This window comes from Convolutriloba macropyga, chromosome 14, assembly GCF_964194025.1.
Source record: "Convolutriloba macropyga chromosome 14, txConMacr16.3, whole genome shotgun sequence".
Lineage (NCBI taxonomy): Eukaryota > Metazoa > Xenacoelomorpha > Acoela > Convolutidae > Convolutriloba > Convolutriloba macropyga.
This window is the reverse complement of record NC_134481.1, coordinates 6001583-6016781: the sequence shown is the minus strand read 5'-3', so window position 1 is coordinate 6016781 and position 15199 is coordinate 6001583. Positions and strand designations below refer to the sequence as shown.

Below are 15199 nucleotides of genomic sequence, written 5' to 3'. Positions count from 1 at the left end.
AAGTCAATGGTTCGAATCCCAGTGGGGTCAAATTTTTTTCTACCCGCCTGTCGTGCGAGAGCAATTTTTCCGACATTAGCCGGTTTATGTTTTTTTATAGCTACGAAGCTGTAAGCTGAGCGTAGCTATATCGCGGTGCTCTTGGTTTTTTTTTGTTTCGTCGTCTGACGCTTTTTTTAGGTTATTTGCGTGATTAGATTTTGATCATACGTGACTTACCTCCCTCAATAAAATGACTTTTGCACTTTAAAACTTCAGTTTAATTTGAATTTGTTTAAGATCAAAGGAAATCATATGTGCAGTAAAGGTCCCTAATAAGAGGCTTCTGTGGATTGAATTTTAACAAGCTTTATTAATTTATCGCTGAATGTTTTTTACCTAGCTTTTTGAGAGGCGCCGATTTCTTTTTTATATCTGTCTCTGATTCTATCTCTATTACACGGCACGCGGGTCTATTCTTTCGCAGCCATTCCGGTAATCTGCCGGCTATGTTGTAGAATTTTAAACTTTTTGACATAATTGAAGTCTTGCTGAAAAATTTATCTATTAACCGGATATGTTTCTTCAGGTTTTGAAGATTTCACTCTGGATTTTTCACGATATTAAACCAAATAGGTTTCAGTGATAGACTTGTAAGTGAATAGTGAAAATGTTGCCTTATTTTAAGGTTCAAGGCTTCATTTATTGTTTTGCTTCAATTTTTTTGGACGATAATGGTTGGCGCATACTGTGAAAACGCATATTTTACGAGATATGCACGGTATGATTTCCTTTTTTTTGTCTCACTCTGCTTTATTGAGACGATGGTGTATGCCTAATGACTAGCTCTGGTTCTGTAAATTTTGGGAAAGTGATTTATAAAATACACAACTGTATTAGGAGTATCATTAAAAAGCCTTCAAGCCAAATTTAATTTGATGTTCTCGAAATTTCTCTTTTCGAGAAGTTATTTTTGTTGGTTTTAGAATACTCGTTCGCTTGCTTAAATGCATTGACTTTTTGTCAAAAGAAGCAGGGTAAATGTAGCAGGGTCGGTGTAGATATCTTATTACGCGCTAAGTGTGCAGTTCAGTTAAGCTACCGAAAAGGCAAATTTTCGTTCGTTGCGCATATGTTTGTTCTTATCGAGTTGAGAATATTCGTCATTCGCTTGAATGTTTTTTGGTCACATGACTCTCCTAACTCAAAATGATTTTGCGTTACTTAGGTGAAGGTGAACTGAATGTCGCTGTTTCTGAAGTTTTTTTTAGGGGAGGACGTGGATGCGGTCCAATTTGTTTCTGAATTTTGTGATATCTGCCTTAAAGCAGCTGCAACAGGTAAAATGGCAGAAGATTCAAAAAAAGTTTTGCATAAAGGGCTTATTGACAATTTCGATCATTTTGAAAAAAAAAATTTGACTGTTGTTTATTTTCTTCTGATATATTGCGATTATCTTCTCTATATGCTCAGATTTACGAACGTTGACGGTGGTTTTTGACGTTTTATTGATCATTAGTTAATTCTGAGTCGTTTCAGATTTTGAATTTGACAACCTATGTTGATTTTGTATCTAACTTTCTCACAATTCAATTCTCATCAATTAATTTTACAGATTTGTCGATTTAAAACTAGGTGACTTCAGAGAGAACTTCGAGTTTCTTGAATGTCTGGCTATTCTGAATCTGACCTAAAAATGCGATACTTATCTTTTGTCCGTGCTACTTTGTTCCTAAAACTCCTTCCTTTCAATAAGCTCTATTTTTTCTGCTGTTAAAGGGTTAGATTTTTTGAAATAGTAAATTTTTGACGGTAAAATTAAGGAGAAATGATTGAACATTGTTCTTGAACGAAGTTTGAAGCAATTATTGTAAACGTGTTGGTCTTCTTTTTCTCTTGATTTCTTTTCTGAGTGATCAAGTTTCTCTCACTCTGCGTCGAGAAATCTGGAGGCCGGCTAAATTAAGTTGCCCCCCCCCCCCCACCACCACCACCACCACCACGACCACCGCTTGTTGTTCGAGAGCAATTCTTCTGTTTTTTTTTTCATTAGAATTTTTGACTTTTTGACAGAATTGTCTTATTGCTGAAAATTTTTCCATAAACCTGATATATTTCTTCAGGTTTCGAAGATTTCACTCTGAATTTTTCACGGTATTAAACCAAATAGGTTTTAGTGATAGACTTGCAAGTCATTGTGAAAATGGTGCCTATTTGTAAGGTTCAAGGTTTCATTCAATGTTTTGCTTCAATTTTTTGGACGATAATGGTTGGCGCATAATGTGATAACGCGTATTACCAAGCTTCCTTGTTCACATTGTTGATGAAATTTTTTAATACAGAGTTCGGGTCTTTCCCATTATAGCCCCCCCCCCCCCAAGCTTTGTGGTCAGATAACCTATAGCCCCCCAATAATGGTAATTATACCATAATGGGGGGCTATAATTTCATGGGGGGGCTATAATGGGAAAAACCCCAGAGTTTAGCCTTTTTTGCTGACCTTGTTAAAAAAAACTATGGCTTAATGTCCTTTAAATTATCTTTTCAAATTCTGACGAAACTTAATGATGATCCAAAATTGAAAAATGGTTGTTTGTTTCAGAGCTCACAAAGGCCAACATTAAACTTGAATCCTACCGCAAAATGCAGAAAACTCAAAGCGACATTGTTGCTAAAAAGGAAGAAAATGTCACCTCAAATCAGAAGAAAATTGACGAACTGGAATTGGAAATTTCTCAAAAGAATGCAGAACTAACTCAGCTCAAAGAGAAAAACACCAATTTGACTGAAGACATCAAATGGTGCAGGAGTGAAATTGCAAAGCTGAACAGCGAATTGGTCGAACAAAGTAATTTGAAACAGAAAGAGCTTTTGATCAAAAGTCAATGTGACGATCAAGTCAATTTTGCAATGGCTCAGCTTAAACATAAAGAAGACGATGTTAAGGTTAGTATTTTTTACATAGCGGATTTCAATTGTTCGCAATCGAATTTTTCTAATCATGCTGGTCATTGTTATGCTATTTTTCTCTCAACAAGTTTCGTGATTTCAAATTGTTGCTTGTCGGATTCAGTTTTGTCTGAAAATGAACGAGAAAGACAAATATTTAAGGATTTGAAGGACAACATCAATGATTTGACGAAGCAGTTGATTGGTCAGAAGGCATTAACTGAGAGTGCTATCAATGACAAGAATGAAAAAGAAGCCAAAATGAAGGAGAATATCGAGACAATCAAAGAGCAAAAACAGAAAGAGGTTTGTTATCAATTTCAAGTAAAGCAAGACAGTCATATTCCAGTATATTTACTTTGGAAACTTGTAGTTCTTCACATTATATCGTGAATGTTGCTAAGTTATTCTTTCGGGAAGGTTCAAACGTGTTCATGGTCAAACTTTCAAAGTTTTAGATGCTCTGCTGACCTTTGTTTTGTGTGCAATTTTGATCATTTGAGCACAGATCTGAGATGGTGTTGCTAGCAATAGAAAACTTTCAGAGGATAGCATTCGAAATCAAGGTTTTTGTAGCGCGCAACTGTAAAAAATTTCTATTATTTGGTTGAAATGCAAGTTCTGGGAATTTTTTTGGTACTTCCAACTTTTTGTGACAATTTGACTTTTCGTCCTCAAAAATGGTGTTATAAACAGGTAAAGCCCAGAGCAGAATAAATTTCTCTTAGAGTCATACGGTTCACTAGTTTCCATGTATTCGATTCAACCAAATTTTTTAGGAGATGCAAATTCCGGGATGGTTCTGAGTTGGACACCCCCTCCCCCTCCTTCATAAAACCCATCCCCCTCAACCCACCCAACACTTCGTCCCCTCCAAAATATTCAACCCGTAACGTGGCACGCCCCATCCTTGCCCTCCCTGGACGCCCCCACGTTCCAAAGATAGAAACGGGATAATCCGGTGACGCACAATAGTAGCTTGTCTTCAATATTGACTTCTTTTTTAAAACGTTGACGTGTTATCCAATATTGGACTTTAATAGTAGCCTGTTCACCACCCTAGCAAACCTACCCCCTGTCAACTATTTGTCCGCCAGCTCGCACACCTTGCTGCTCCCAATCCCCCACACGCACCCCAAGCAAAAATGGCTGATTACTACTTTATGTTTTTAAAACATTTTTTTGGTTTTATTCGGCAATTAACTTTTTGTCAGCTTTCTTTGATCTTTTTGATCGAGGTAAGGTTATTTTTGAGTTTATTTGAACAACTCTTCGAGTTGTTAACAGTATATCACCCGTTGTGTTTTTTAGTGCTTTAGACCTTTCGATCACTTTTTTGGTTTTACATATTTCACGACTTTTTTTAATACTTTTTTTGACTTACCTTACGTCCTGTTTCAACTGACTTGACTAAGATTACGTAAAGACGTTCAATGTCAAAAGGCAAAACTAAAACAGATCGAATAAATCAAGAAAGACTGGTCACTAAGACAGTGTTCAATTGCTCTCGAGGAGAAGCAATTATTGTAAACCTGTCTTTTATGCAAATTATTCGCTTGACCGTTTTTTTTTACTTTTCGGGTGTTTTTCAGGCCCTTGACTCTCTGCCTTTTGCGTGATCTCAAGTTCTTTCTCGTTTACAATTTTTCAATTTTCCGAGACAGATGATATTCTGGTGATAGACGGATGAAGTTGTTGCACTTGAGGTCATTAAATTAGGGTGTTATAGCTCCATTAAATCTATGAACTTAGCGATGATCATTTTTCGTATGTTTTCATTGTGTCCTTTCCTACACGTCAAATTTTTCTTCCAATCAAATTGATTTTTTTGTTAGCAAAAACGAGATAAATCGGAAGGTGAGGTCTTGATAACCTCGAGTTTAGTGAGTCATGGTGATCTTATTGTTAGATTTTGGGCATCAAAGTTAATGCTCAGAATGCAAACACCTACAGAGAGATCCTTTGAAAGAACTTTTCAAAATTGTTTTGTAAATTCAAACCACTTTTTTGCTTTTCATCGATTAGTTATCAGTATTGAAGGAGAGTTACACTATTAATCAATAGCCGCCGTCAGCCTCTGAAACGACTATTATTTAGGCGCTCTCTCTTTTTTTTACAATTCAAAGAATTTGAATTGTAATGGGGGCGCTGTCTTTTTTTAAGATCTGTTGACTCTTTTTCATGAGTTTTGTAAGTAAATTGGAGTGGTGATTTTGGTCACGCGGAAACAGGAAGTGGAGCGAAAATGCGAGTGGTTTTGCGGCGTGAAATTTTTTCGCTCTATTAAAATAGAGTGAGAACACGGTGTGTGAACAATAATTCGCTTTCTCGCTAGTGGTTTTTTGTTCACATGCGGCAATGTCACTTTAATTTTTGACAGTTTTTTCGATTTATTGGATCGGATTTTTTTCTAAATTGTTTTCTCAACCCACTCATAGTTCATTTTAGGCCTAGTTTTTTGTTTGAACCAAATTTCCATTTCTCGCTAGTGGTTTTTTTTTGTTCACATGCGGCATTTTGACATCGATTTTCTGTTTTTTTTTAATTTTTAAATCTGATTTTTGTTAGAAATGGTTTTCCCAATTCACTCATAGTCCGTTCTAGGTCTAGTCTTTTGTGTAATCAATGAAAATTCTTTGAGTTGTACGTCAGGACTTGTCCTGCTATGTTTTTTATTTCGCTTTTCCTTTTGATCACGTGTTTCGTTTTACGAAAGTCACGATTCTCACGTTTGACTTCTGACTTAATTCACTCACTGTTTCAATTGAATGGATTTTAAATTCTTTCATGCATTGAATTGCGTAAAATTGTGAATACGGTCAAAGTCAAAAGATCAAAAGCGAAAGAGACGGGACAATCCGATAAAGCCCGGTCATTAAGTCATTGAGAACTAGGTAATCATAGTTCATTAGAATGTTTGCTAGCTGACATTGGTATTAAGCTTATCAGCTGTCAGTTTTGAAGCTGACTTAAGTATAATTTTGGAATCCAACTGACACTGCACGCCAAATTAGATCACTCTTTGACACTGAAAAAAAAGACAGAAAAAAATCAATCAATTTGTCTCCTCTTTTTTTTCTTTTTGTGTTTCAATCCCGATATGCATCAAGCGCGTCAGCGGCGGCTATTTTTCTCCAATCTGTCGGCTATATTAGAAATTTTTGCTCATATTGCTATATAATGTTAAATTGAATCTATAATTCATCTTATTATGTATTAAGCGCTAGAGCTGAAGCGGGGTATTAATGGGTGATCGAAAAATAAATTCCTTGTTAATAGGTTGAGCAAAACTGTTTGTGTTGAGCAAAAGTATTTTCAAAGTTATAATGGATAAAACCTTTCTTTCCATGCCTTTTTCGGTCAATCATGGTCTTTCCATAAGCCGAAGTATAAACCCGGGTAAAATGTATAGCTGTTTTAGATCGATACACTGAAGACTGAGCTGGAGGTTGCTAAAAGGCAGATAAGTGAAGAACAGCAAAAGTGTCAACGGGACTTTGAGAGAGAATGTGCAAAGAATGATGAAATTAGTGTCTCCATGCAGTCAAAGCTCACTAATATGAGGTAAATTTGTGAAATATACCGACCAATACTAAAATCTGAATGATAGTTTTTTGTGAATATTCGAGATTTGTGTGTAATCTCCTTCTCCAAATTTTATTCAGGATAACCTCTTCGGTCAGGATCCGGTATCACACCTTTGTCCTTCCGTAGAGTTTTGAATGATTTAACTGTCGACAATTATTTTTTGCGAATTTTCTTGCGGGCAATCTCATATTTCAGTATTTTCGTTGATAATGCGTGTACTCGCTGAATTTAAGACCGATCTGTATGAATCTAATTGGTATTCTGCGTTGTATTGAAGTCCCAAAATTAACTCCTTCCTGCTGAAGCAATTTAGCAGCCTCCACCCCCCCCCCCCCGCGCCCACTCCGCGTCTGCTGCTCGCTCACTGGCTGCTTAATGCGAATGCGGCTCTTAAACATGCGCTTCGAGAGGCCCCCTTAGATGTGCAAAAAATTGTACCTTTTCAGAGCTCAGGCGTTTAATAAGATTTGTCCGACGTTAATCGTTTTTGTTTTTGTTCCAGAGATGCCTTAGCCAAGCTACAAAGTGAGAAACGAGTGGCGGAAGAGGGAAGTCGCAAGATGGAAGACCAATTGAGGTCTCTTCAGCAGGAGAGAGAGGAGCGAGAGAAGGAGTTGCAGGGGTTGAAGGCTACTTTGCAAACCAAGGAGAAGAAATTGTCCACTAATTCGGATGAACGTCTCAAGGCAAGCAATAGTATCAACTAACCATTTAATCATTAAGTTTGGTTGATGATAATCACTAATAATTAATGAGCTTTAAGTTCTAATTAAAAATGATAAATTAGACACGAAATTGGAAAGTATCAATGTTATAATAGTAATCTGACAAGCAATTGGGAAGCGTTATTGTTCTCAAACTATGTTGGTATCGTCTCGTCCTGTTGGTCTTACGCATTTTTTGTCTGACTAGTATGACTTCCCCAAGTATAATTTTCAGCCCTAATGGGCAGTTCATTCAAGTAAAAAAGAAGGTGTGCCTAAGGGTTGCAAATAATGATTCCACAACAACAGTGGGATCATGAGTTAATAGATTAATAGCTTTCTAAGTATGTTAGAGTATAGTTCTGGGAAGCGTAAGGGAATTATAACTTAAAACCGAGGGCGCTTGCGCGAGAGGTTGAGCTCGGATTACCGTAGACTTCCCCGAAGTATACTCGAACTTATTACAACCCCTATTTTGCTGTTCAAAACTAAAAAAAAATTAATTGAAATTTTTACTGCTACTACAATTCTGCTTTTTCCAAAGAGTACTTCTTCATCAACTCGTTTTTCTTTCCTCTAATTAATGGCTCTCAAACGAAGTTTGTAGCAATCATATTAGTCCTGCCGGTCTTTTTTTCATGCGATTTTTCGCTTGACCGATTTTTCGTCTGACGTTTTTAATAGCCGCCTCAGCCTCTCAGCCGGCTATTATAGCGCTCCTATTTTTTTTTAAAATTAAAGAGTTTGTATTGTATTGGGGCGCTGTCTTTTTTTTAAAGATCTGTTCGCACATTTTCATGATTTTTGAAGTCAAATCGGATTAGTGATTTTGGTCACGCCGAAACAGTAAGTGTAGAGAAAAAGCGAGTGGTTGAATTTTATAGAACAAGAAAATGGTTTTTGAACAAAAATTCGCTTTATCGCTAGTGTTCTTTTGGTCTCATGCGGCATTTTGACATTGATTTTTATTTCGTCGTCGTTTTTTGTTACGACCATATGACGGTACGACCACTTCAAATCTGCTTTTTGTTCATTCTTGCATGCAATGTCAACTGAAGTGCGTGTGTGACGTCATTTCTCACTCTTAGTGGAGCGAGAATCATTTGCGTTATTAAGTTTTTGGTCAAACGTGACTTAACTCCGCTCAAAAATGACATCCTCACTTTGAAATTGATTTTTCTCTACTTTAACTTAGAGAAGGTCAAGTGAATGTGTGTCACTCTAAATGAAGGTTATTTGAGAGCAGCTAATAGAAGCAGCAATAACTTATACAGATTAATAATCGAAATATAACATCTCATGCTTTAATGAAAATAGTTTTTCTCTTAATGTTTTTTTGGACTGCTGATCTACGAAGCTATTGCAGTTATTTTGTTGCCAGCTATGTTCTTCTGCTTCTATATTTTTACGTTATTTAGGCGCTCTTTTTCTAAAAAAAATCGCCTTACCTTTGATCACGTTTTTAGTTTTACTTTTTCACGATTTTCACATTTGACTTCTGACTTACTTCACTCACTGTTTCAACTGAATGAATTTTAAATTCTTTCACGCATTGAATTACGCAATGCGTTGAATACCGTCAAAGTCGAAAGAGCAAAATCAAAGAGGCGGGGTAAACTGTTACAGCCCGGTCAGTAAGTCGTTGAGAATGAGGTTATCAAAGTTCGTTACTGTTTGCTAGCTGACATTGGTATAAAGCTTATTAACTTTCATTTTAGAAGCTGGATTGAATATAGTTTTTGATTCTAACTGAAATTGCACGCTAAATTAGAACACTGAACGTCACCGCGATTTTCACGTTTCACGATTTTCAAATTGTGCAATTACTTCATTTTGATTCAATTATAGACCAACAAAAATCTTTATCAAAGTTGTTTTCAATAGCCGCCGTCAGCCTCTCGGCACTGTTTTTAGGCGCTATTTTTTTAAAAAAAATCCTCTTACTTTTTGATCCCGGTTTTCGTTTTTACTCAAGTCGTTTTTCTTATTTGACTTCTGACTTACTTCACTCAGTGTTTCAACTGAATGGATTTTGATTTCTTTCACACATTGAACTACGTAATGTAGTGAATACGGTCAATGTCAAAGAGCAAAATCAATCAAAAACGGGAGAAGCACTGTCATTAAGTAATAGTGCATTAGGTTTTTAAAAATCGTAAGAGTCATTGCTAGCTGACATTAGTATTAAACTCAATGGCTTTGTTTAGAAACAGAATCAAGTTTAGGCTTAGAATCTAACTGAAACTGCACACCAAATTTGAACGATTTTGAAGTTCAGGAAAAATTATGTCAATTTCTCTTCTTTTTTCTGTTTCAATCCCGATGTTCAGCTAGCGCGTTAGCGGGGGCTATTTTCCGGCTCTCTACCGACTGTTTTTCTTGTGACTGTTTCCTATTTTTAACTATCGCTTTTTTGTTATCTCCGAAAATTTGGGTTCGAGAAAACGTTGGGCCTGCAATAAAATTTTCCAAGAAACATGCCTTAAGGCTTTCAAGAATTTTTTCGAATAATTTGCATTGTTAATGGATCATTTTATAACATTTTGTTCATGATTTTGCTTGATTCTTACACGAAACATAGTGAAAAGTGACAGCAAAACTGCTCAAGTTCGAGAGCTAGTGTGATATCAAACGGGAATTATTGAAGAAATGGGACGCATGAAAAAGTATGAAGTAAGGACTTCTTGCCTTATCAACTTTCAAATTTAGTGATCAAGCCTAACGTTATGTTGATTTTTTTAACAACGAATTTGAGGTCCAATTAAGTTCCGCAGTAACCGTAAAGCGGATAAAGTTTTTTGCAAGTAAACGTTTTTTTAATAGCTGCCGTCAGCCTCTCGACGGCTATTATTTAGGCGCTCTCCTTTATTTCGCTCTACCTTTTGAGAACTTTTTCGTTTTACTTTATTCACGATTTTCACGTTTGACTTATGACTTACCTCATGCACTGTTTCAATTGAACGGATTTCAAATTCTTTTACGCCTTGAATGACGCAATGTATTGTATAGGTGAAAGTCAAAAGAGCAATATCAAGAAAGGGGAATAGGTGAACGTCGAAAGAGCAATATCAAGAAACGTTGTGTAATGGCTTATTTTAAAACTTAGGAATTGGTTTTTGAAATCAAAGCAACCTGATCAGGGTTTTGACGCTCCGGGTGACTTTTAGTGATTGAGTTTTAGCATGTCATATTCTAAATTGTTCCATCAGTCTCATTTTTAGAGCTTGACTCGATTGGCAGCCGTGTTATAAGAAATTTCAAATGAAAATTCGCAAATATTTTGATAGAGGCAAATATTTTAAGTGGTTTTGTAACATTTGGTGTTTTTAATAGCCGCAAAGCGATAGCAGCTACTGTTGGGGACAGCGTAGTTATTTACAATTCAAGGAGTTTGAATTGTATTGGGGCGCTGTCTTTTTCAGATCTGTTCACACATTTTCATGATTTTGGAAGTCAAATTGGGGTAGTGATTTTGGTCACGCCGAAACAGGAAGTGGAGCGAAAAAGAGAGTGATTTTTGCGGCGTGATTTCTTTCGCTCTAATTTTAAAGTGGTGTGATGAAACGGTGTTTGAACAAAAATTCGCTTTCTCGATAGTGGTTTTTTGTTCAAATGCGGCAATTTCACTTTAATTTTTAGTTTTTTTCGATTTTTTGCATCGGATTATTTTCTAAATGGTTTTCCCAATCCATACATAGTTCATTCTAGGCCTAGTTTTTGTTTGAACCAAATTTCCATTTCTCGTGAGTGGTTTTTTGTTCACAAGCGGCACTCATGTTCCGTTCTAAGTCTAGTTTTTTGTTTTGTCAATGAAAATATTTGAATTGTTTTTCAGCACTTGTCCTGGTATGTTTTTTTAATTCGTCGTCTCCATCGATGATTTTTACGTACCTGACTTTGTGGAGTTGACTTTTTCAATGACTTCAGTGACTTCTGCTGCTTTGCAGTTAATATTTGAGTGCGTGACGTCATTTCTGCTTTTAGGGCAATTGATTGACTTACCTCACTCAAAAAGTGACTTATGAACTCACTTATGGAACTGTAAATTTCATGAACATTTACTAGTTAAAAATAATTAGTGTGCATCTAAGTAGTGACAAACTTGTATGCCCTAATTCTTGAGTATTAGTCTTCAGTTTTTGATTTCGAATATCAATTTTGAAAAAGCTCTTTTATGGTTTTTTTCCTTAATAACGGAATGTGTCATAAAATTGGCAGTCCGAATCTAACCCAAAAAGTCTAGTGGTCTATTAAAGAACTGGTGGTCGATCTGTCTATCTTATTCCTTTAGTTGTTTCAATTCATGAAAGGCCACAAGCGTCTATCGCGGCTATTCTCGGGCAATCTGCCGGCTATGTTGTGAAATGTGAACTCTACTCTGTCTTTGACAAGTTTACTGATATCTGTCACTGGAATTCAAGTGTTTTAATCGGGACGTTTAGTGCTGTTATAAATATTAGTGTGACTATAAACAATGCATTGAAAATTTTGTAATACGGCGCTCAATTTTTTAGCATGGTTATTTTTTTCTACTATAGGAACTGGAAGGTGACAAGGCGAGAGTTGAGGGTGAATTGAGGAGTCTACAGAATGAAGTGTTGCTGAGGGAGAGAGAATCAAAAGACCAACTTGACAATCTTCTCAGGGCTGAGAAGGACAAACAGATGTTGCAACTCAGGGTCGACAAGGTTACATGGCCCATTTTTTTTCAATACTGATATTATACAGATAATGAAGACTTGATTCACTTATCACGTTAAATTTCACCTTAATTTTTGTTAAAAAATCAGACCGTAAAGTATTTAATTGGAAAAAATTGTTATTATTTAGGACCCAGATTTGGGATTTGGAAAATTTAATGTTTTGCTGCCAAATAGTTTCAAAGCAATCGTGTTATCAAGTATGCTTTACTTATCACGGGGCACAATCATGTATTTTTGGACCGGTACACCTTTTTTGCATGAACCATTTAGAATTTGAAAGTTTCTTTTATTTTCTAGACCATTTTATCAATAATTGTCTGCTATGCTAAATATATATTAGAGATTCTTTTCATGTTGCAATGGTACTGTTTCAGCTTCAATCAGAGACAGCAAAACAACGTGAATATGATCTGAGTCGAACTCAGGCCACTGCTATTGGTCATTTGCTAGACACAGTATCTCAAATCGAAATTAACCAACCACAGCATTCCCAGTCCCAACATCAGTTACTTCACGACTACCCCTCGAGACCAACCAATCAAATTCACGTACCGCCATATAATGTACCAGCGGTACAATCGCATCCATCTAAGGTTCCAAAGAGCTCCATGTCAAGAAGCAGACCCACCACTTTGGATCAGAGTGGAATTGCCTCTGTTGGGTCACAGCCGAGAGTTAGAACTAATAATGTTGGCATGGGTGGTCAGCCTGCCACGAGTAACCTTGCGTCTGCTGCTTTCAATCCTCAACTTGCGAGCTCGCCGTCTCTTTATTCCTCAAAGTTCAAGTGAGTAATGTTCAATGTAGAAAAGAAATATCAGAGGTTCTAAAAGTGTAAATTTAAACAACTATTAGATGCGGAACATAAAAAAAAGGAACACTGTATTTCTCCTAATATCTGCAAATGTTTCAGTCGTAGTAAAATTTACAGAGATAGGCAGTGTAAAATATTGATAATTACAAAAGAGAAACTAATAATTTATAATAACTAAAATATCGATCCAATAGAGAAGTCACTTGTATTGGAGGGGAGGGACGACAGTAACATAAATTTAATGTAAAACAGAAAGAAATTTAATTGAATTTAAAATGTTTCCAAGTAATTGATCTATGTTGGGTTTTATTTGGGTCCTTCTGGTATTCATTAAGAAAAAACAGCTTATATTTCTTCTTTGCAAGACTGTATGACATTGACAAATAATTTCTTGGGAAAGAATTGTGCTGTAGAATACCTCTTTTAATAATACTTTTTTCATGCAAATTGCATTTTGAAATTGTCTGGGTAAAAATTTTTTGAGTTCGCTCGTGTATATAAAAACTTGCGGTTGGTAATTTCAAAGCTGAGCTTGAGAAGGCAGGCTTCTTTTTATTCATGATACTATGGCAGTAAGTGGCAGCCCTGTAATCAAAAAGCAAAGAAATAGGTAGTATACCAAGGTTCATTTTAAGATCTGAGGATGAGTCAAATTTCTGTCTGTGAAAACAAGCTTTGATGGCCCAATTTAACTGCATTTCTAATGTCGTTATAAGATTTTGATTGATGGTTGCAAGTAAAACAGAAGAATATTGAACATGACTGAGAACAAAAGAGTTCAAAATAATTTTTTTGTAACCAGTGGGTATTATGTTCCTGAGGGCATATATGCATTTAATGCCCTGGGCCATTTTTGACAAAAGAATTTTTACTTGTTTTTGATATTTGAGGTCTTTGTCAATATTAACACCGAGATATTTGATTTCCGCTTTCGAACTTATTAATTTGTCTCCCACTTTTAATGTCGTTTCGTCATGAGGATTAGAGCTGCCAAAAATAATAAACTCTGTTTTATCCGGATTGATCTTGAGGTAATGTAGTTTAAAAAATTGTATGCATTTTTCTATGGCCTTCTCAAGCTCGTCTTTGCATTTGAGAACTTCATCATGAGAGCTCAATAGTACTGTGTCATCTGCGTATTGTATTGTTTCACATGACAAAAAGTTGCTAAGATCGTTAACATATAGATTGAACAAGAGTGGACCTAAGACTGTTCCCTGCGGAACTCCTTGAGCCACTGCAATCCAACTTGATTTAACATTATTGATTATGACTCTTTGTGTTCTGTTTGAAAGATAGCTCGTAATTAGATTTTGAGCTGGTATCGAAAATCCAAGAATGGAAAGCTTTTGAATCATGAGCTTGTGATTAATGGAGTCAAAAGCTTTTACTCCATTAATTTGGAAAAAATTAATGGAAAACATTTAAATTTTGACGAGATCACAAAAAATTGTGCATAGATTTGACTGCTGTAATTTTTTGATGTAAATTGGCCAATATTGGAAAAATCAATTTTAATATATCTATTGTAATATCTGTTTAACTGTATATCTATTGTGATTTTCTTCAAAAACAGAATTTTACCATCATCTAAATAACTAAATATAGATGTTTATTTGGTTGTTTTTTTCACCTTTGTGATGGTGTATATGAAACGAATGAGTATAATAAATAAATAGTCGCAAGACATCGGCTGTCTATAAAGGACGTGTTCTGTACGAAAACACGCATTTGTTTGTTCACACTAGATAATGATAACAAAACTTGTTCACCTGGAAAATAAAACTTCCATTGTTTCTTTTAGCACTCCCAGTGTACGCTCTAACCGACAGTTCAGACCAGAGCAGCTGTTCAGAATGTGAGCAACCAGATGTCACAACTGAAGAGATAAACTGAAAAAATTAACCACATGAGTTGTTTTTATTTCATTAATTCTATCAAATTGTTGAATGCTTCAGTAAATTCTTTCTTACAATTTTCTTCTGCAAAAGACACCGGAAAATCTATGTTGAGAAAGGTTTTGTTAAGACTTTGTCTTCGAATTGAGTCATACATGCGATGCGGTCTATGCCGGTTGGACTTAGCTATGCCGCGATTTTTCCAGTTATGTATCTGGCTTATCAATTGCCCTCAAACGGTTTACGCAAGTATTGTAGTCCTGTTAGATTTCCCTTTGAGAAATTTTTTACACGAGCAATTTTTTGTCAGCGTTTCGAACGAGAAAATTTTTGTGACCTTTCGTCCTTAGCATCTAGATAAACTGGTGATGCCCTAGGGGGGTAAGTCAGCAATTCTCGTACAGCTTTACCAGTCTCCAAGTAAAGAAGGTTCAAAAAAAATAGTAGAGACTAATTGCTGGTTTGGTAGGCAAATCTTGGAAGGTTTGAATCCCAGTTCAATTAACTCCACCTCCCAATCCTTGAATAGTGTAGCTGATAGAAGTGATAATTTACTCAATTTGT

General features: G+C 35.9%; 1 protein-coding gene across 2 annotated transcripts in view; it reads left to right on the top strand.

The window, feature by feature from the left end:
- LOC142353349 (uncharacterized) overlaps positions 1–14712 on the top strand; it is an 82562-nt gene extending 67850 nt beyond the window's left edge. For both annotated transcript variants that reach the window (XM_075405581.1, XM_075405582.1), the window contains 7 exons: positions 2582–2925; positions 3091–3234; positions 6350–6492; positions 7019–7202; positions 11759–11908; positions 12298–12710; positions 14542–14712. In XM_075405581.1, coding sequence (XP_075261696.1) covers positions 2582–2925; positions 3091–3234; positions 6350–6492; positions 7019–7202; positions 11759–11908; positions 12298–12710; positions 14542–14599 — 1436 coding nt within the window. In that variant the 3' untranslated portion in view covers positions 14600–14712. The remainder of the gene's footprint in view (positions 1–2581; positions 2926–3090; positions 3235–6349; positions 6493–7018; positions 7203–11758; positions 11909–12297; positions 12711–14541) is intronic.
- Positions 14713–15199: the final 487 nt, after the last annotated feature.